The 23512-nt window shown below is 37.0% G+C and overlaps 1 protein-coding gene across 6 annotated transcripts in view; it reads right to left on the bottom strand.

Moving 5' to 3' along the window:
* Positions 1-23512, bottom strand: part of AASDH (aminoadipate-semialdehyde dehydrogenase) — a 28932-nt gene that overhangs the window by 4680 nt on the left and 740 nt on the right. For 3 of the 6 annotated variants that reach the window (XM_043906695.1, XM_043906696.1, XM_043906697.1), the window contains exons 2-11: positions 21359-21633; positions 21146-21266; positions 16441-16760; positions 13419-13611; positions 8374-8651; positions 7964-8070; positions 7262-7434; positions 6643-6835; positions 5914-6029; positions 3663-4458 (exon numbers count right to left, since the gene is read on the bottom strand). In XM_043906695.1, the coding sequence (XP_043762630.1) occupies positions 3663-4458; positions 5914-6029; positions 6643-6835; positions 7262-7434; positions 7964-8070; positions 8374-8651; positions 13419-13611; positions 16441-16760; positions 21146-21266; positions 21359-21588 (2527 nt within the window). In that variant the 5' untranslated portion in view covers positions 21589-21633. Of the gene's footprint in view, positions 1-3662; positions 4459-5913; positions 6030-6642; positions 6836-7261; positions 7435-7963; positions 8071-8373; positions 8652-13418; positions 13612-16440; positions 16761-21145; positions 21267-21358; positions 21634-23347; positions 23509-23512 lie in introns of those variants that run through there. The other 3 variants (XM_043906699.1, XM_043906701.1, XM_043906700.1) reach the window with 3 other exon arrangements.

The following is a 23512-nucleotide window of genomic DNA, read 5'->3' as shown; positions in this document are numbered from 1 at the left end:
GCATGCTGCAGCACAAAGAGGCCGTGGCAGACCTGGATTCAGATCTTGTCATGGCCATCCTTTGGGCAAATCATCTAGCATTGCTGGGCCTCAGATTATTTTTCTGCTGAATGTGGATACAACTACATCCAGGGTTATTATGATAATTAGGATAAATGCCCAGTACATAAAAAGTGTTCAATAAATGCTAATATTGGGACTTCCCTGGCAGTCTAGTAGTGGTTAAGATTCTGCGCTTCCAATGCAGGGGGGGCAGGTTTGCTCCCTGGTTCAGGAAACTGAGATCCTGCATGCCGCGTGGCACAGCCAAAAGAAAAGAAACGCTGGGCTTCCCTGGTGGTCTAGTGGTTAAGAATCTCCTTGCCAATGCAGGAGACACAGGTTCCATACCGGGTTGAGGAGCATCTCAATACCACAGAGCAGCTAAGCCCATGTGCCACTGCTGAGCCGGTGTCTCTAGAGCCTGGGAACTGCAACTGGAGAAGACCAAGTGCCCAAGAGCCAGTGCGCCCCAAGAGAAGCCTGCACACCACAGTTAAGAGCAGGCCCCGCTCACTGCAACTAGAGAGAGCTGGCGTGCAGCAAGGAAGCCTCAGTGCAGCCAAATAAATAAATAAATCCTTTTTTTAATAAATAAATCTTAAAAAGAAATGTTAAAATTAACAATATGAATATTCACTGCAAGGACTGATGCTGAAGCTCCAATACTCTAGCCACCTGATGTGAAGACCCGACTCACTGGAAAAGACCCTGATCCTGGGAAAGATCGAAGGCAAAAGGAGAAAAGGATAGCAGAGGATGAGATGGTTAGATGGCATCACCAACTTCATGGATGTGAATCTGAGCAAACTCCAAGTGATAGTGAAGGACAGGGGAGCCTGGCATGCTACAGTCCATGGGGGTCACAAAGAGTTGAACACAACTCAGGAACTTAACAACAAATGTTTACTAACTTTTTATCTTATGGAGGATACTACTGTTAGAATTTTATTCCTATTAACTCATGTAATCCTCACAGTGAAGTGTGACTATATGCACATTATATAGAGGACAAAACTGAAGCACAGAGAGTTAAGTTATAGGCAAGTTATGGGCAAAACTACTCACGTAGTAAGTGGCAGAGCAAGGATTTGAATTCAAGAAGTCAAGCTCCAGAGCCTATTGTCTTGACAACTATAGTAGACTGATTTTTCCAAACTGCTGCTGGGATGAGAAGACAGAGCAGGAGTCTCTGACTTGCTGTGGCCAAAAAAAACCCTCCAATTGGAAGTGGGAGTGGTCAAAATCTACAAAGTAAAGGTCACTCAAGTTTCTGGAGGGCATGTAAGTCAGGGGAAGTGAAATCCAGGCATTGGCCCAACACTCTGGGTGGTTCCACCTATGATTATAACCACTGCTGCCCACTTGAGGCCCAATTTCCAGAGTATCTGCTATGCTTTCTTCTGGCAGTTACTGCTCAGAAGGGAAAGGACAGCCTACTTAGTGAAGATGAAGAGAAATGTCTTATATAGTGGACTACACCAGGAACAGCTGGGTAATGAGAAAGTTCTTTCAGTTCGGCTCCAGAAGAAAATGTTTTGTGACCTTGGGTTAGGCAAAGATCTCCTGAATATGACATCAAAAGCAGGATCCATAAAAGAAATTATAAAGTAGACTTCATTGAAATTAAGAACTTCTCCTCAAAAGACACTGTTAAGGGACTTCCCTTATGGTCTAGTGGTTAAGACTTCGGGCTTCCACTGCAGGGGGCATGGTTTTGATCCCTGGTCAGAGAACTAAGATCCTGCAAGCAGGGACAAAAAGCAGATCAGTGGTTGGTGGCAGGGATAGGAGGAATGACTATAAGGTGAAACAGAAACTTTTTGGAACAATGGACTCTTAATTGTGGTAGTGGTTACATGATAGTGTGCATCTGTCAAAATACAGAACTGTATACTACTGAATATAAACCATACATTAGTAAAAAAAAAAAAAAAAAAAAGTACTAAGTGACAGTTACCAACACTGAATTGTATATTTGAAAACTGCTGAGAGTGATTCTTAAAAGTTCCCATCCCAGGAAAAGAAAACGGTAACTATATCAGGTGATGTAGGCTAACTAGACTTATTGTGGTAATTGTTTTGCAATATACACACACATCAAATCATTATATTGTATACCTTAAACTAATAAAACGTCATATGTCAATTACATCTCAATGAATCTGGAAAATTTGTAAAAAAAAAAAAAAAAAGGACTAAGTGACCACCATGCGCCACAAGCTTTGGGTAGACACTTGGGGTGCAAACAATAACCTCAATGACCTGACTTTCATGGACGAGGGATTACTCAAATTCATATGTATAACTGAAAGTTTCCTGTAGCGAAATTCACAAAATATAGGTTTTCAATAGGAAAGGATCAAATTTAGATTCAAGTAGATCCTAGCCAGGATAACTTAAGTACGGAGATATATTCCTAAGTATTTAGACTGAAAAGCTTTGGTAAACAGAGTCCATGAGCACTAAAGTAAAACTTAATGTAGTTTGGGGGAGGGGTAAAAAGAGAGTGATAGTCAAGGAGACATTATACTTGAACCCCCATATCTCTGTAAAGTAAAGTCACTTGCACCTTAAGGAAATGGAGTAGCAGTTCATAGCTAACACTCAATGAGCACTCAGTCCGGCCCTGAAAGTGTTAGTCGCTCAATTTTTTTGCAGTCCCATGGACTATAGCCCGCCAGGCTCCTCTGTCCATGGAATTTTCCAGGCAATACTGGAGTGGGTCAGCATTCCCTTTTCCAGGAGATCTTTCCAACCCAGGGACTGAACCCAGGTCCCGTGCATTACAGGCAGATTCTTTACTGTCTGAGCCACCAGGCATGTACTAAAGGATTCACAAGCAATTATCACATTTAATCCTCTCAGAAGCTCTACGATCATTGTGGTAGTTTTAAAATATATCTACAAGTTCTTTGATACTCTTCCTTTCAAGAGGTGGAGCCAATTCCCCTCCCTTTGAGTGGGGGCCAGACTTAACAATGTGCTTCTAATAACAGAATAAAGCATGAATGATCATTTACAACTTTAAGACACTAAAAGTACTGCATTTTTCCTCACTCACTCTCTTGGGTCACTCAGAGAAAAGCCCATGCGGCAAGAAACTGAAGCTTCCTGCCAAAACTCAGCAAAGAACTGGTCTTGCGTTAGCTGCACTGTGAGTAAGCCATCTTGGAAGCGGATTTCACCAGCTCACAAAGCCTTCACATGGTTGCAGCCACAGGAGAAAGCCTGCGCCAGAACTTCAGCTGCGCTCCTCTAAATTCCTGATCCACACAAACTATGAAATAATGAGTGTTTATTGCTCTAAACCACTGAGTTTGGGAATAATCTGTGACGCAGCACCATGTTTTATTTATTATGCCCATACACTCATGAGAAAACTGAAGTTCTAGGGAGTTCCACAACTTGTTGAAGGTCACAGAGCAGGTAATAGCCTTAGAGCTAGGTTCAAACCCAGAAACTCTGACCCAAGGCCCACACTGTGAATCAGCATGTAATTATAATTCTTTGACAGAAACCAAACCCACTATACACAGGTTTTTTAAATTTAACTTGGCCCTACTGGTATTTTCTTATGGTAATTCCATTTAACTCTATAAACCTCAAATGCAGAAACTTACCCACTACAATAAAGTTTCCACACTTAGATACACATGCTGAGGATTCAATGCGGTCTCCTAAAATCTGTTCCCATTTCAATTTTCCAGAGTAAAGGTCAACTGCCATCATTATACGAGAATGGGAGCCAATGTACACAGTTGCAGATGACTTATCAATAGCTGGTATTACAACCAGAGGGGAGGCATCCACACATTTGCCTGTGTCTGACCTCCACCTCACACGAAACTCCATTTTCTCAGCCCTAATCACAGGTGTCTCCTCTTCAGAAACTTCTACAACACAGGATGGATCTTCTGACTTCCCAATAAGAGGTGGAGTATTTAGGCTTTCTCTATTTTGAATGTCAGTCTGTGAAATTAAATCAGAAGGATACACTGAAGGGCAATGTCCCAACTTAGTTAAATACCTATCAGTCTTCAAAGACAAAATCTGACTCCCTCTGCTCAGTGCAATAAAAGCATTGATCTCATTGTCACAATGTAAAGGCACGACAGATTCCTGATGTAAAGATTTTCCACTGGTTTCCTCTTGAGTAACATCACTGAATTTTCTTTTCATGGCATGATTCTTGCTAAGTGTCAGATCTTTATCTGGAAACACTGTTTGAAGGATGTGATTGTAAATCTCTAAAATAGAACTGCTGAGAATAATTTCCAGAAGCCCAGGTACTGATGTGCCAACAAGGTTTTCAATCTCACTGAGGAGCCGTATGGATTTCAAGGAATCTCCACCACTATTTAAGAAGAGTGACTCATCAGGAATCTTCAAAGCATCTTCTGAGAGACTCAGAACAGACTACAGATTGGAGAAGGGAGAAATACATTGATGTTCAAGGCCTAAAACCAGCACTTACAGTAATATAAGTGACAGTACTTACATTATTGAGATGAACAAAAAACACACAAAATAAATTTTAACATGATTTTCTATATAGTAAAGGAGCCCCTCATCATCCTACCAACAGTGTGACAAGCCTACCCTAGGACTGCAAATTATACTTCCCTTTAGAGCAGTTTTTCTACCCATACAATAGGAAATCAAATTATAAAAACATCTGATTTACTAATTATAAAACCCACAATATATATATAAAACCCATAATAATATCTGATATTTCTATAATATAGGGATAGTTATTTTCATTAACTTCACATATATGTATATCAGAATTATTTTCCATGAATCTAAAAATGAAGTGGGTAATATTTTTATTTAGATATCCTCTATTTTTCAGATAAGACTATACAAATACATCTTTCTTTTAGAAAACTGAAAACATCTGATTTACTAATTATAAAACCCACAATATATATATAAAACCCATAATAATATCTGATATTTCTATAATATAGGGATAGTTATTTTCATTAACTTCACATATATATATCAGAATTATTTTCCATGAATCTAAAAATGAAGTGGGTAATATTTTTATTTAGATATCCTCTATTTTTCAGATAAGACTATACAAATACATCTTTCTTTTAGAAAACTGAAAACATCTGATTTACTAATTATAAAACCCACAATATATATATAAAACCCATAATAATATCTGATATTTCTATAATATAGGGATAGTTATTTTCATTAACTTCACATATATATATCAGAATTATTTTCCACAAATCTAAAAATGAAGTGGGTAATATTTTTATTTAGATATCCTCTATTTTTTAGATAAGACTATACAAATACATCTTTCTTTTAGAAAACTCCATATTTTAAGAAAAATTATACTGACCTATAAATCAAGGTAAATATATATATTTCAAAAAAAGTGTTTGATTGTTTATATATATGTGTGTGTGTGTGTGTATAAATAATATAAATTCCCTTAAGCAGAAACATACACATCATTGAAACTCATGGAATAATGATGTTAAAGCCTTTATACCACAGGCTGTGGCACAGCAAGACTGGGCTATTTTCTCTACTTGGACAAGTATAACTGTACTCAACTACCTTCTCAGGGAAAACTTACGTCAAGAGAAGTTTTGTCTACTTGTGCCTTTTATGACTACTACCTAACTTCCGATAAATCTCTATACAGGGAGCTTAATCTAATCTTGCATTACAGAACCTAACTTTTATTTTAATACAAAGTGAATAAACAAAGCTATGCTACTTAACATCTGGACAGCAGTTAACATTCTTAGAAGATTTTATCAGACTTATTAGGATGCTACATTCCCCGAAGATATACAATGACTTCTTTATAACAACAAATTTGTATCTTAAAAGTTGTACCTTCCACAAATGGTGTAATTTTTCCCAAAGTTCCTCTTTTCCATTGAGCTTACACTCAGACTTCAAGTTTATGTAGTTTAAATATATTTTATTTAACTCAGAAACATCAACTTTGCCTTAATATATAAAGGAAAAAAAAACTTTTAAATTTCAGCTTGAACCCTTCATATCTTCATTAGTCACAACAGACACATTTTTCATTGTTAAGGTTAGAAATCCTATAGAATAGTTTGTCATAGATAATCAATAATAAAGAAAGCAGCCTCATGCTACCCAGAATGTAGTATCAGATAAGAAGAAAGGAGGGGCTAATGTTCATCTCATTTAAAGAGTTAAAGAAATAGTACTATTTACTAAGCAATTACCACATCTTGAAATAAATATTAAAGATAGAATTGGGAAAGTAATAGAATTTGGTGATTTAGAATACATGTTTTGAAGTCAAACAGTTCTCAATAGAATTTCAACTCTAACTAGCAATGTCATCTGGGGAAAATTACTTAACCTCTTAAGCCTTATTTTTCACATCAGAAAATGGGAATAATACCACCTACTCACAGGATTTTCTGAGATAAAATGAATTACTTTTACAAAGTATTTAATAGAGGGTCTACCACAATATATATTAGTATTACTTATAACAATAAGGATTTAAGTGGTCTTTAAACTAGTTATGAACACAATTACAATCATTTGGCATTGAAACAAAGCAGCTTCAAATTATTTTACCATGAGATGTAAATGGCAGAGAATTAATTAACACAAGCTCATCTGGGACTGCATGACTTGGAAGATGTTTCTGCAGTTCTTCAAAGATGTAATCCTTTACTAAATCATTTTTAGTCACCATGAACAAAATCAATTTTTCCTGGTTATACCATGTAACTGCACAAGACTCCACTTGTTGAAGACCTTCAGCAACCTATGAGAGAGATTATCCAAATCTGCCAATGAGGACATTTAAAAATAAACTTCCTAAATGCTCTGAAATCAACAGTCAAATTAAATTCTGGAATTCCCTAGAGATTTTTTAAAAATTGTTTCCTATTATCACTATCACCAGCACACAGGGTTCTTAATGTTTTCCAAAAACAATAGCTCCCAGAGCAAAATAAATTTACTTTCAGTTATAAAAATCCATTTTGTCACTTATTTAAAAACAAAACTCTCTTCAACATGACAGTAAAGTATACAATGAATTATCCATGTCTTCTACTGTAATTCATCATTAATACAAAAGTCTGAGGTCTAAATAATAGTGAGAGAGAACCCTGGCAAAGCAAATTAGTTATGGCTGCCTCTAATACCTGTGTATGTTAATAGATATTTAATATTTAAACATTTCTACCTGTTGTACAAGTTCTAGGTTAAGACGTTTGCCATGACGTTTGATCTGACTGTCCTTTCGTCCCAAGAAAAATATCTCTCCATCTTTTATAGTCACAAAGTCTCCTGTGGCTCTCATTGTGCCAAGTGGGACCGTCATTTCGCCATCGAGAAAACATACTCTATTTCTGCCACCTTCACAAGATATAAACACCAATGTAATAAAAATATTTAGGGAAAATTAAAACCATGAAATCAGAACATTTTCAAAAGCTCACTTACTAAGTTTAAAAGTTTTAATATATATATATAAAATTGCGGACTCACTTTTAAATGTTATCAGATAAAATTACATACAATAACAACCTTAGTAGAATAAGCAAAGTGATCAAATTATTTCTAAAAATATATATGTGATTAAGAACATTTTAAAAATAATTTTAAAATTTTAAATATTCTAATTAAAATTCAGGCTATAAAAGAAATACAAAGCAAGTTACAGTTCCTAAATTGCTTTTCTATCTTCCCTTAGAGTATTAGGCACAGTTATCTAAAATAATCATGTAACTGATTAAATGTTTCATTGACTGTGAGGATGAGATTAAAAATTACCATCACTGAAAAGAATACTAGACTTAAGAAAAACTGAGGAAAGAATAAAATTAACACAGACTTTTTTTCTTGGAAAAAAAAAATCATTCCCAATCAACAAATGTAAAACCACCTAAAAATACTTGGCCATTGCCTTCTTGAATTGTGACACCATTAGTATCTCTGACTTCAACTACTGTTCCAAGCAGTGGAAATCCCAGTTGTACAGGCAATTCACATCTATGAAAACACAACAACCCAAACCAAATTTTAAAATTTTCACTTGAATAGAATATTCACCAATGTATTTAAATCACACTGTACCAAATGAAGAAAAAAAAGTTTCTGTTATAATTCAAAGACTGCCAAGTGGAAAAGGTTAGGTGTAAAAGTTATCTGTTTAGTTATAAAAAGCTTTAGCAGAATCTGTAGTATCAGTTTTCTGAATTCCCAGCATAGAATTCTAGATAAAACAGTGGTGCTAAAATAATGACCCCAGTGCCTATCAAGAACACTATTTGTGTTAAGATACTGGAAAAATACCCTCTCTCTACTCTTTGTATTAACTGAAACTCATACTTCAAAGTAGAGTTAAGAATCTTCTCTGGAATCCTGTAGAAAGTCGCCCAACTTGATACCTCTGTGATGCCATAAATATTAAATATTTGTGTTTTATTGCCTACTCCTCTCCAGCTTTTGAGAACAGTTAATGATGGAAATGCTTCACCACCAAGGGCCAATATGCGAAGAGAAGTACTGGTGGATAAAACAGCTGACTTGATGAGATGAGATCCAAATCTTCTAAGCAATGTTGGCGTTGCCTGTAAATACATCAAAAATAAACTATTTTTTCCCCTTCACTTCTTTAAAAAAAGAATTGTAGTAATTAGTTCAAAGTTTAACATTAGGAGTTCACATGGAAATTAAGGCTATGTTTACTAAATGGCAAATCGTATTTGGAAAACTACTGAAGCACATTACCTTTTTAATGTGGATATAAATTTTGCTTTAGTAAAAAACTTAAGCACAGTATTGTTTCATTATGCAATTTATAGACAAAAAGGTTTAAAGATAAAAACAACAAAATCTATAAAACAATTTACATTTCCTCTTTCATTATTTCTATGTAGAAAAAGTATATAAAGTGTTTTTAAAATGTGCTTAAGCAGCACAGTGAGTAAAGACCTTAAAAAAGAACTTTATTAAGATAATACTGACATATAAATTATACATGTTTAACGTGTACAAATTTTGAGATATATTGTTGGTGAAACCGTCACCACAATCCAGATAACGAAAATATCCTTCAGCCCTAAAATTACCTATGTACCATTATAATTCTACCCTCCAACTAGACCCCTCCTCCAGTCAGCTGCTGATCTATTTTTTGTCACTTATGGTCAGCTGTCATTTTTTAGAATTTTATAAAATGGAATCATACAACAAGTATTATTATAAGCTGGCTCCTTTCATTCTACATTGAGTGAAAATGCCTTGTGATTCATGATACATGTATCAATAGTTCATTCTTTTTTGTCTCAGTCTACTCAGGGTGCTATGACAAAATACGGGAGACTGGGCAGGATATAAACAACAGATATGACCCGCTGACTTGTCCTACACATGCAGATCTGGACTATGTAAACTACCAACATGTCACTTCAATGTATAACTTTCCGTCTCAAAAATGTATGTAACTGTGCTTTGACTTCTAACAGGCAGAATAGTCCTCAGATCTTTCTGAAAAACTGTCTCCTGGCCTACAATCCTCACGTTGGCTCAAATAAAATTCTCTATTCCTTTCTTAGATTGACTAATTTTCCATCAACACATTTTACATTTCCTGAGACTTGTTTCATGACCTAGCATACACTCTATCCTAGGAAATGTTAAATTTACTTGAAAAGAATGTGTACTCTGAATTTGGTGGATAGTGCTCTGCATATGGAATTTGGTTGAGAACGTTCAAGTCTTCTTTAAAATATGTGCACTGATTTCTGTCTAGTTTTTCATTTAATTACCGAAAATAGGGTATTCAAATTTCAAACCATTGAGTCAATTTGTTTTTCCTTTTAGTTCTGTCCATTTTTGCTTCATGTAGTTGGAACCTCTAATTTTAGGCAAATACCATCTTGTTTATATAACAATGTACTTCTTGATGTACTGACCATTTTTTATTGTTATGAAATGCTTTGTTGTGGATTTTTTGTTTGCTTATTTGTTTGTAACTTGCCAGGCTAAATGTGAATTCTGTCTCCCTTGTGATATGTGGCCACTAGTGTTGCGGCTTAGTTGACTTTTAAAATACATATTCAGGAATTCCCTGGAGGTCCTGTGGTTTCATTGCTGAGGCCCAGATTCAATCCCTGTGCGGGAAACTAAGATTCCACAAACTGTGCAGTACAGCCAAAAAATAAATAATAAAATACATATTCTATTTTCAAGTCTTACTTCCTTAGGGTCACCTTGTGTCTATATAGCTCAGAAGTCAACCAATGATTAGACAGATTGTCTATACAGATGAACCTGGGAATGGACTGATGTTGTTACTCAGTCACAAAGTTGTGTCCGACCAAGTTGTGTCCAACTCTTTGTGAACTGCAGAAAGCCAGGCTTCCCTGTCCCTCACCATCTCCAGGAGTTTTCCCAAGTTCAAGTCCATTGAGTCAGTTACGCCATCCAACCATCTCATCCTCTGTCGCCCCCTTCTCCACTTGCCCTCAATCTGTACCAGCATCAGGGTCTTTTCCAACGAGCTGGCTCTTCACATCAGGTGGCCAAAGTATTGGAACTTCCAGATTCAGCATCGGTCCTTTCAATGAGTATTCAAAGTTGATTTCCATTAGGATTGACTGATTTGATCTCCTTGCTGTCCAACAGACTCTCAGGAGTCTTCTCCAGCATCACAGTGCAAAAGCATCAATTCCTTGGCACTGTGCCTTCTTTATTCAAAACTAAGTCATTTTTAAGTTTAATCCAGCCTGTATTTTCCACAGGCCTTTTTGTATCTCTTATGTACATGCATGAAGCCTCGGTGTCAGCCAGCAATGTGCTTGCCCTCCTCACCACTGAAACTTCAGGCCACAGACTCCCATTTCTACTGCAAAACTCAACAGTTTTTAAAAACATAACCACTTTGCAGATAGTTGTATGTCTATAGTTGATTTCCAAGTGTGGAAATGGCTATTTTTGTCAATTTTGTCGAGCTTTATAGTTGCTTTTTGGGGAGAAGATTTGCCAGTCTCCTCACTTGGCCATTGGTCACAGGTTCCATATAAGTATTTTTAAATGGTTTCTTTCAATAAAAGCTAAAAGGACAACCTGAATTTTAATTCAGGGAGGTTATTTAAGGTTATGGCATGTCAAAATATTTAAGTAGTAGCTTGACCCTACACCCCAGCATGTAATTATTGTTAAGTCAAGTTCTTAATTGTCCCACCAAAGTCTTATCACAAGGAAAACCTCCTGTCAAAAGGATGGCTGAGGGCTTCCCTGGTGGCTCATGACCCGGGAATATCCTACACGCCACAAGGCAACTAGGCCCATGCCCACAACTCGGGCCTGTGTTCTACAGTCTGGGAGCCGCAACTCCCGAGCCCGCATCCCCTACGGCCCATGCTCTGCAACGAGAGAAGCCACTGCAGTGAGAAGCCCGTGCACTGCAGCTAGAGAAAAGTCTGGCAGCAATGAAGACTCAGAACAGCCAAAAATAAAAATGATGGCCAAATGGTTCTGTTCTCCACTTTCAATAAGGTGAATCTGAAATATTCTGGTCTAATTTCTAGTGTTAAGTATAACGTCAACTTTGAACTCTATAAATGAATGCACAACTATCAATGTTCAGCAAGGTAAAGCACAGTAACACTTTTCAGATATTCATATAAACTGAAATTATGAATTTAGTGGCACAATACAACTCAATATCCTTTGCAACCAATTGTCATAGGCATAGGAAAACAGGACTTAGCAAATGACAGGGGGGAAAAAGCAATTAGAAAATGTTACAGTTTCTTCTAAATTGTCTAAGTAGAAATTCACATAAAAATGAAAAACACATAGTGACAATTCGGTAGCTAGAAACCTAAGATTCTGCTCTAACTAAAATGTTTCACTTTTAAAAGGCATCAAATTGAAATAATGTAACACTGTTATCTAGAGTATGCAAAAAATGCCCAAATATACTGTAGGTTTGTGAGAAACCAAATATTGAGCCTTCATAAGAGAAAACTCTTTACTCCTGAAATAAAGAGGTTCTTAATTTCCTCAAACACTTAGTCCATCTCACTTTGGGGCCTTTCTCCCGCACAATAATTCAAGATATTGTATTTTTTTTTCATTTTTAAAACTTTAATAGCATATATTCTCTTTGAAAGCTTTTAAGACCCTTGCTTAGTATCCAATTAGATTTGGACAAGGTTATTAGTAAATAAAATCTGTGCAAGGAACCCTTACAAAGTCAAAAGTCATCTGCTAATAATATTTCTAGTAAGTATATACTGTGAGTTGTATCAAATCACAAGGACATTATATGTGAAAACTGCTGTATTTTGGGAACAGAGTTAGTAAGTATATATCCATTTCTCAGAAGGATCTATGATCCCAAAAAGGTTAAAAACCAGTGCTAAAGTAAATTTATCTGAGATTGTGCCAAAACATTAAGTAAGGGGATCAGATTTAAAGAGGCATAACATACTGACGACAAGCAAGGGAAGTTTCCTTTCTCTAAGTAACTATCACTCAAATCTATTAAGGAACTTATTATATTTTCCCTGAAAAATTATGCTCCTTGAATTTTATAGGAAAATAAAAGCTATATTAAAATCTTGCCCAGGTTCACAGAATAATTCACTAACAGATGAGAAAATTTATATCAGTGATACCCAGCAAGTCACATTGCTATAATGATTTCATTTATGTATCTACATCTATACCTATATATATATGATTTTTTTTAATAGGATGAAAAACACATTGCCCAAAAAGAAAGTCAGCATCAAATTTTGTCTCTGGGGAAGAAATTTAATGTCCTCTCAAGTCTCATTTTTAAAAATTTTGATTTATCATGATCTGCATATAATTCTATTAATTAACCACTTAACAATGAAATATCTTAAGGCTAGTGTACCAGTCACATACTTTCAGATGTATTTTTAAAATCTTTTAAAATGCCAAATTTAAAAAATATTTGTTTTTTTAGGTTAATATAAATATATTGAGGTAAAAATCAGAAAATCTAAATTTCTAAGTCAATTATAATTTAACTTACTTAAACCAATTTTTAGTGGGAAAAAAAATAAATTCAAAGCTTTAAGAAAAGAGAGGCGTATCTCAACAGGTTTGAGTAAAAGTTGAGTTCCTTTAGTTATTATAATATATACAAATTGCACAGTAAAAGAATTTTCTATTAAATAAACGGAACTGATTTTTTTTCATTCTCAAACAAAAAGTGACATCATCAGGTGACAGCCCTTGATAATCTAACTAGATTACCATGAATCCACCGTAAAGAGCTATAGATACAAAATATATTCTAACACACAATATTGAACAATGAAAGACAAAACATTTTATTTGCTCATAAAATGTACCTGTAAAATAGTCACTCTGTGACGGGAAAACAGAACAGCAGCTAGTTTTGACGGGACCACTTTGACAGAAGTTGGCACAATAAGCAAAGAGGCTCCACTTGACAAAGCAACAAATATTTCCACCACAGAAGGGTCAAAGGTCAGAGGTGAAGCCAGAAACAAAACATCTTCATGAGTGACTTCAAAAAGCACCCTAAGGCAAGACAGAATGTAATTACGAGAAATGCCTAACATTTAGTAAACATACATCCTAAAAAAGTTTTTATGATCCTTAAGTTTCCAGATACTGGCCAGATTTATTTTTCTCTCTTAAACAAAATGGTGTTATTAATTCTAGAACTCTTCTTTATAAATGTAAGGGTTAAAAGTCATTTTAAGCCATATCTACTTTTTACCATGACATATTTTATGCACTTAGGCACCACTTGAAGAGATTTTGTAGATATGATTAAGGTTCCTAATCATCTGACTTTAATCAAAAAGGAGGTTATCCTGGATTGGCTGGCTTTTCTCAGTCGGAAGGCCTGTAAGAGAGTGTTTAGGGGACTCTGCTAGAAGTCCAGTAGTTAAGACTTTGTGCTCCCAATGCAGAGGACGTGAGTTCAATCCCTGGTCAGGGAACTAAGATCCTGCATGCCACAAGGCATGGGCAAAAAAAGAGAGAGAGAGAGAGTGTGTTCAGGCCTTCTCTGAAAAAGAGACTCCATGGAGCAGCGGGGTCAGCAATTACTCTCCCCCCCTGGATTCTCTTTCCTGGCTTGCCTGTGGACAAGCACGTGCCCACTGGGTTCAGCCTATTCACAGTCACCCTTTCTAACTGTCTCCCCAACGGACTTGAGTCTTGACAGCCAGCCTCTACAGGTATAAGTAAACTCCTTGTAAAAGATCCCTGACAAATCCTCCTGGTTCTGCTTTTCTGGGAGAATCTTGACTTCCTCCACACCGCATCTTCAGTGATGATCAATAGAGGCCTCTGACTCCCTTTTCTCATTATTTGGCACTTTTTCTCAGTATCTCAACAAAGAGCAGAACAAAATATATGCAGTAAAGCTATTACTGAGCATGGATGGTCAGTGATGAGATGAAGACACTGCTTGAACTTAAAGACAAAAAACTGGCAATTCTCTGGCAGTCCAGAGGTTAGGACTCAGTGCTTCCACTGCTGTGGTTGGGCTCAATCCCTGGATGGGGAACTAAAATCCTGTAAGTCACTTGGCACAGCCAAGAAAAAAAATTAGCAACAAAAAACTCACTCTATCTAGAATTAGGAATTACCTTAACTTCAAAATATCTTAAAGTATGGTATTGTGGGGACCAACTTGGACCCCCAGAGTTGGTATAAAAATTATTTCAAGCTGAAGACATTTTGGATTCAACAGATGCAGAAGGACGCCTTCTTGGAACTTTCCTTATCTGACTGACAGCAGAAACCTCTGGGGAATGAATGAGACTGCCATAAACTCCATCTTCAGGGTGACTTTTACTCCCAGAAAGTGCACCAAGAGTAAACCTACCATAAACCCCCTCTACCCTCTACAAGGGACTTTTATGATGATGAAAACTATTCTCACGCGCAGAGGTCAACATTACCATAGTTTATCTCCTCCTGTCTTTCCTAAAGAAACCTATTTGTGTTTCCCATAGAAGCCTTTTCTTCCCCTCCCTTCCCCCTACTGTTATGTAGATAAGCTCCAATTTTAACCATTTCTAAAGAAGATGTATATCCACCCAATACTTTAAATATCATCTCTTCCTATCTCATAGTATCTTCCTCCTTTACCATATTTCTTCTATTTGATTATCCAAACCAATCCTCGCCACCAATTCTTTATGTCCAGACTACAGCTCTCCCATCTAAAAGCAAAGGAAAAAAAAAACACATCTTCCCATAACTCTTTCATTTCTATTAAAACTAGTTTCCAGAAAATAACACCTTATGTTTGCTGTTTCCATATCTTTATCCCTCATTTTCTTATCTCCAGCCTGTACAGTCTTCAGCTCTGGGCATTAGAAGCAAAAAGTCATTAAAGACCAGAAAGGTCAATTACAGCGGACACCTCTGCAGCATTTAACCATTGCTTCCTTTTAGATCTGTGCATAGGATACGGCAGCCACTAGACACCTGTGCCTACTGAGCACTAAGAATGTAGCTGCTCCATACAGAGACGTGTAAAGTGTAAAATATACTCTAGAGCTTGAAAATAACTAGTGTACAAAAAACAATGTAAAATACCTCACAAATAATTTTTACACTGATTACATATTAAAATGATAATATTTGGGGTATATTGAATAATATTGTTAAAATTAATTTCACTTTTTACTTTTTAAATGCGGTTACTAAAAACTTTTTAATTACATAAGACTCACAATGACATAAAATTACATATGTGTCTCATGAGGTTTCTCGTTCTACATCTGTTTCCTCCTTCGATTTCCTAAGACTGCTTCTCTCTGTCTGGTTCCCTTCCCCCTCTATTTTCTTCTTTCTTCAAAAGTTGAGAATCTCAACTTTACAGAGATTACTCATCTCCCAGCCGTAACAGTAAAACCAACTCCACAATGCTACAGGAGTAAACTTAATGAAATGCAAGCTTTTTAATGGTTCCTTATTACCTTTTGGATTAAGTTCAAACTTCTCCAACAGAGGCTATCAGGCTCCTGTCCCCGAGGTCATAAGTCTCCTACTCTTCAGCTCAGACCCAATGCACTCTAGCAAGCCAAACTCCTCCTTTCTCCCATACCTCTGCCAGTACCTCTGCTAGGAATGTTTCCTCTCTTCTTATTAATAATTAAGAAGCAAATTTTCCAAACATATCACTTGCTATTTGACTCCAGGTCTGGATCAAACAGGTGCAGCCCTACTCTGCAGAGAACTGAAGTTCAGATGTAACTGAAACAAGAGACCCAGATTACTTAGGACTGTCAATAGGAACAAGAGTTATAAAGAACAGACAGTTCAAAATTCATTTTTCCCTTTAAATTACAATTTCTGAAGAAGGATTCTAAGAACAGAACTTACCGAAAATGCTGGATGTTTGGCACTATACACGCATGAGGGACTCTGACAATCTTAGGTACCCCTGTCGTGCCTGACGTGTGGAGGACATAGGCCAAGCAGTGCTTCAGCCTCACATCCACATGCTCTTCTGACTTTTCTTCACTGCTGCTCTCAGAACTCATACTTGCTGTCATTTTTCCTTTTTCAAATTTCTCTTTTCTATCATTTAGCACCAGGCTCAGCTCGACATTTTTCCAGTGAAGTCTGAAGAGTATTAGGTCATTATGTTCTACTGTAAGCGTATCATAGTTCAATAATGCTTCATAGGAAGACTTGAATTTCTGTATTAAATGGGGAACAAAGTTTATTATTATATAGTTTAGTATTCTATAGAATACTGAATATTCATTTACTGATTTAGCACGGCCTTTTTTTTTAAGTACAACAGACCTTTGAACATGGGTTTGAACTGCACTGGTCCACTTATCTGAGTTTTTTTCAGTAAAAACGTACTACTCCATCTGAGTTAGATGAATCTGGGGATGTGGAATTACAACTGTAAAGTTATAGGCAGATTTTCCAATGAACGGGATTCAGCACCCCAATCCCCAACTTGTTCAAGGGTCAATTGCACTTGCACTTTATCCAGGAATAAAAAGAAAAATGAGAAATCTCCAAGAGTAAAGTGCTATCCTTACTTTAAAACTCACCTTTAACATAGAGACATAAAAGCACACAACTGCACTGCAATGTGATGTGTTAACGAAATATGCTTCCAATGTGAGTGAAAACAGAGAAGGCCGAACTTAACTTGCCTGGAAGGTCAAAGATTGATTCTTCATATGTAATGTCTGTGTTATAAGTAGCTATTCTCAAAATAAAGAAAAGGGGTATTTAGACAATCAATAAACAGTATCTGACCTGACAATGTTGGTGTTAGAACAGTAAGCATTCCAATAAGCTGCAGAATTGGGGGAGAGAGAGAAGATGAGTAGTGCTGTTGACCAGAGATGAGTTGTTAATCCTTAATAACTATATCGTCAAAACCAAGGAGTTTAGATCTTAATCTGTGATAGGATCCAACTGAAAGTGGCAATAGCATAGACTAGACTTTGCTTGTCAAGAAGAGAATGATATGCAATTCTTTAAGTGAGTGCCTTTAATGAGCCTTCCATAACAATTCAGATATGCTTACTCCTTGGAAGGAAAGTTATGACCAACCTAGACAGCACATTAAAAAGCAGAGACATTACTTTGCCAACAAAGGTCCGTCTGGTCAATACAATGGTTTTTCCAGTTGTCATGTATGGATGTGAGAGTTGGACTATAAAGAAAGCTGAGCGCCGAAGAATTGATGCTTTTGAACTATGGTGTTGGAGAAGATTCTTGAGAGTCCCTTGGACTGCAAGGAGATCCAACCAGTCCATCCTAGAGGAAATCAGTCCTGGGTGCTCATTGGAAGGACTGATGCTGAAGCTGAAATTCCAATACTTTGGCCACCTGATACGAAGAGCTGACTCATTTGAAAAGACCCTGATGCTGAGAAAGATTGAGGGCAGGAGGAGAAGGGGACGACGGAGGATGAGATGGTTGGATGGCATCACCGACTCAACAGACAATAGTTTGGGTAAACTCCGGGAGTTAGTGATGGACAGGGAGGCCTGGTGTGCTGCAGTTCATGGGGTCGCAGAGTCGGACACAACTGAGCGACTGAACTGAACTGAACTGATTATCAGCCTGAAGAGTCTGTTGCAGCAGAAATGAATGGAAAGGGCCTATGAACAAAGAATCAACAGAGCTTGGTGACTTTCTGGACAGGGAGTGAGCTTAAGATTGCTGAATTTCTGGCTCAGTTATTTGGTAGATGGAAACAGATTAAAACAGAAGTTTCCCTTGAGTATATCTTTTTAGGTTGATAAATAGCAGCTTAATGAAGTATAACAAGTTTTTACAATAAAGAAATTAATACAAATGAGAGGAACAGGTCACAACTCAGGATCCAGCAGTGTTTTCTGTTTGTACTTGTTTTGTGTTTATTAGGTAGAGTGTAGGATGTTCTATAATGTAAAAAAAAAAAAAAAAATTAAGGCCCACATATTCTTAAGACCAAGCTCAAACACTGTTCTCCATTAAAACTGTCCTGTCTCTACTAGGTTATGTATACTTCGCTTAGGGTGATATTACACTATGTAGACCTTGGAAGTACTAATCTTTTCTCTCCAACTATATAAGCAACCGCCAGGTAAGAATCCTGTCTTAAGTTACTTTCACATACTAATATCCTCCCAAACACCCTGTTCTAGTGCAAGCTTTCTCAATCTCAACATTACTGACATTTTGGACCAGATGAACCTTTGTTGGGGTTGTACACTGTCAGACTTTGAGCAGAATCCCTGACCTCTACCCATTAGATGCTAGTACCATCCCCTTTCCATCATGATCATAAAAAATATCTCGACATGCCAGAATGTTTCCTGGCATGTAAAATCACGGCCAGCTGAGAACTACCACTCTAGGAAATCCTGGGCATACAGTAGATGCTCAATAAATACTTCTGACTGCTCTTGTGTTAAGTGACAGAAGAACACTCACACCATCATGAAAATTATGGAAAAGGAAGCAAGGTACTTTTTATGGGGTTTGCTATGTATCCAACTCCTTCCTATATGCAGTTATAAAGACTAGGTTGATATTGACAATTAATTCTTCCACCCAACCACCCCATCTACAAAACTTTCACCAAGGCTGTTTAAAAAACTGAACCTCACATTCTCATTTTAGTTCCACTTGTGTGTGCATGTGTGCTCAGTTCCTTCTGTCATGTCCGACTTTTTGCGACCCTATGGACTGTAGCTCCTCTGTCCATGGAACTCTCCAGGCAAGAATACAGGAGAGGGTAGCCATTTCCTTCTCCAGAGGAATCGTCCCGACCCAGGGATGGAACCTGAGTCTCCTGCACTGCAGGTAGATTCTTTCCCGCTGAGCCACCAGGGAAGCCCTTCAGTTCAGTTCAGTTCAGTCGCTCAGTCATGTCCGACTCTTTGCAAGCCCATGAATCGCAGCACGCCAGGCCTCCCTGTCCATCACAAACTCCCGGAGTTTACTCAAACTCATGCCCATCGAGTCAGTGATGCCATCCAGCCATCTCATCCTCTGTCGTCCCCTTCTCTTCCTGCCCCCAATCCCTCCCAGCATCAGGGTCTTTTCCAACGAGTCAACTCTTCGCACGAGGTGGCCAAAGTACTGGACTTTCAGCTTCAGCATCAGCCATTCCAATGAACACCCGGGACTGATCTCCTTTAGGATGGACTGGTTGGATCTCCTTGCAGTCCAAGGGACTCTCAAGAGTCTTCTCCAACACCACAGTTCAAAAGCATCAATTTTTTGGCGCTCAGCTTTCTTCACAGTCCAACTCTCACATCTATATATGACTACTGGAAAAACCACCGTATTGACCAGACGGACCTTTGTTGGCAAAGTAATGTCTCTGCTTTTTAATATGCTATCTAGGTTGGTCATAACTTTCCTTCCAAGGAGTAAGTATCTTTTAATTTCATGGCTGCAGTAAGGGAAGCCCTTAGTTTTGCTTAAAACAAATAACCAATTTGAGGAACAGAAAACTGTGGTCAGACAACCATACATGTATATTCAGAAGATATTTATTTACCAAATTAGTACTCATTGTCTCTTTCTGGAGGCCCTATTCTAATACCTATTATTCCATAGGAAGCCCCCCATCTACCTGAAGCTCTTGAATTGTCTTACTGATGTATGTTACAGATACAATGTATATATATACAAATAGGTGAAAGGCATTTAAGTTACTCTCAAATATAAAATGATTAATATAGGAAATGGTAATAATAGGCTAAAGTGAACATATTTTCTGTAATTTTTTTCCATGGTAAAATAGTATTTTATAAACAATAAATGAAGAAATAATAATGAAACATGGGCTGCCCCTTGCTTAACATATAATACCAATTTTGCACCTAAGGCAGTGTTTCTTGACTAGAAGTGACTCTGGTTGGCAGTCACTTAAAAATTTTAAAAATAATATATTTAGTTTTCCAGAAAGGTCTGGCCTAAGTGCCAATCTCTTTCTCAAAATCTAAGCTTGGATACAGTTCTTTAATGTTGCTGACTACTGTAAGTTGGCATAAAGATACAAAGATAAAAGTATCAAGTGTTGGGACTTCCCTGGCAGGACAGGGGTGAGACTCCATGCTTCCAGTGCAGGAGGTATGGGTTTAACCTCTGGTCAGGGAACTAAGATCCCACATGCCACATGGCCAAAAAAAAATATCAAGTATTATAAAAGTTTCCTTTGGAAACTTTGGAAACAAAGTAAATTCAAGGCAATGCACAATTCATTATTGTGAGGGCAGAAGATATGTTCATGTCATTGAGCACTGGTTCTCAAAGGAGCATGGAGGGTGGAGGGTACCTCCAGGAGACATTTGGCAAAGTCGAAGAAAAGTCTGGTTGTTACAATTGAGGGGTGCTACCGACACCTGTTAGGTGAGGCCATGGGGTTACTAAACATCTTATAATGCAAAGGACTCTACTCACAACAAACAATTACCCAACCCAAAACGTCAACAGTGCTCAGACTGAGAAGCTTTGCTGAGTTAGTGAATTTAGAAATCAAGATGGGGATGGGACTCCTTTCAATTGAAAAGTAAATAAAACACATTAAAAGAAAAACTTAAATAGCCAGACTTACACTTATATGCGCTTTTTCAACAAGGATATACTTCAGATTACATTTTTTCATAAAATGAATTGATAATGCTGGCGGTGAATCTGGATCAACAGGCGCATAAGCAGCAGGGACTTGGAGAATTCTAAAGAAACAAAGGACAGAGTCAGCACAGGATATCTGTTGAAAATAATCTTACTTTAAGATTCCAAATTTTCAGTTCTAAAAAATTCTTACCCTAAAATCCAAGAGGGTAAGTTTATTGTAGGATGGCAGTAGAGACCAATTTCCCGAATGCCTTGAAAGTCACAGTGTAACTGCAGAAAATTCGATAATGCTGAAGCAGCGTTAATCACAGTCTTGTAGGTATAGTAAACTGGAGGCTGGTTGTTACATTCATCAAAACACACAGCTATTTCATCTGAATAAAGGGAGGCAGCCCGATGCACCAATTCCTGAAGAGTCATTTCATTGAAGCTTATCTGAACATCACTGGTAGCAGAGAACTCCACCTATATCAAGACATGTTAGGGGAACAAGGAGTTTCATGGAGTTTGTTGGGGGGGGGATGTTTAGAGAAAAAATTCTATACAATCACTCCTCATAAAAATGGCTATATCAAAGACACAATTAAAGAATCACTGAACTATGACCTGTCTATGGTAACTTTGCTGAGAAAAACAGGGTTGAAATTTTGATACAGTCAACCTAATTCCCTGTCAGAAGTGGGGGAATGCACAGATGAGAATGAAACTAGTAGAAATGCAGAATTCTCTCAAAATAGACCACAAAGTAGAAAAGAAATAAGTAAATTATTACCCAGTAAAACCAAATTCAAAGTACCATATGCTTAGTTTTTAAATTTTTCTTGTTACAGGTTGATTAAAATCATTAAAATCCTGTACGGTAACTTTGAAAAAGCTAATTCAAGTGAAGTCTGCTTTTAGGAACTGAACGAAGGTGAAAACAAAACCAATCTCTGATAGAAAAGAGAAAAAAAACTCTTACATTTATCTAATTTTAGTCCTCTCTATATAAACTGTGCTTATTATTATTTTTAATATATAATACTTTTCAAAGGTCACAGCAAGTCAAGAACTGTTAAGAACTAAGCTCTTCATACTCTAGTTTGAAATATATATATATTTATAACATATATATTATACACACACACACACATATATATATATATATATATTTTGCAGGATCTTAGTTCCCCAACCAAGGAGCCAACCCAGGGCCCCAGAAGTGAGAGCACAGAACCCCAAATACTGGGCAGCCAGGGAATAGTCTCTAATTTGATTTTTAAATTGCCAATAAATTCACTTAAATTTAGACTCTATAATATTACAACTCAATAAAGTATTATATCAATATAAAGTTCTTTGGGCTTATCAACGCAGGTCACATAAAAAGAAAACGTGAAGCTGCATTTCATAAAAAAACCTTAGGTATGACTGAACAGCAACAAAAACCTCACAACCGTCAGTATTTGAACTTATTTCCCTGCTGATTCATCCACATCATTTAATCAATATCAATTGGAGAAAATAAAATATTCCTAAAGAGAGCAAGGGACTTCCTTTGTGGCTCAGCTAGTAAAGGATTTGTCCGCAATGCGGAAGACCTCCCTTCGATCCCTGGGTTGGGAAGATCCCCTGGAGAAGGAAAAGGTACCCATTCCACTATTCTGGCCTGGAGAATTTCATGGACTGTATAGACCATGGGGTCGCAGAGAGTCAGACAGGATTGAAGGACTTTTCTTCACTTCAAAGAGAGCAAAATGAATAACTGCTGACACCCATAAGGTTTAGAAATACTCTGATTTCTAAATACAAACTTCTAAATATAAAATAACTTTAGTATTTGCAGTATTTTTAATAAGCTTTTCTACAAATACTTGCTCTTTCTGTGATGCACAAGATAAAATGAATTCTTTTTTGAAAAGCCATTTTTATGACAAATTACAACATTCACTATAAATATCTATACAATTACTATGTTTTTTAAATTTTCAATTGCCAGTTTTCCTGTAAGAGAATTAAGGCAAAATCTATTCTTGTTGTCTAAGATTCTCGTTTTCATTAACTGAATCATAAATACATTTGTTTCAATAGAGAATACTAAATGGATGTCCAAACATTTCTGGGACCACATAAGGGGAAAAAAGTGGAAAATCTGGTAAACAGATTATATATGTAACGGGATCATTAAGTTTTAACATACTTGCTACTTCGTATCTGTAGAGGCTGCTATTGAGTCGAGAGGTCTTAGGGACTCTTCCTGCTGCTAAGTCACTTCAGTCGTGTCCAACTCTGTGCGACCCCATCCCTGGGATTCTCCAGGCAAGAACACTGGAGTGGGTTGTCATTTCCTTCTCCAATGCATAAA

The sequence above is a fragment of the Cervus elaphus genome, chromosome 6 (genome assembly GCF_910594005.1).
Source record: "Cervus elaphus chromosome 6, mCerEla1.1, whole genome shotgun sequence".
NCBI lineage: Eukaryota > Metazoa > Chordata > Mammalia > Artiodactyla > Cervidae > Cervus > Cervus elaphus.
Note: the sequence above shows the minus strand (reverse complement) of the source record. Positions and strands in the feature narration are given on the sequence as shown.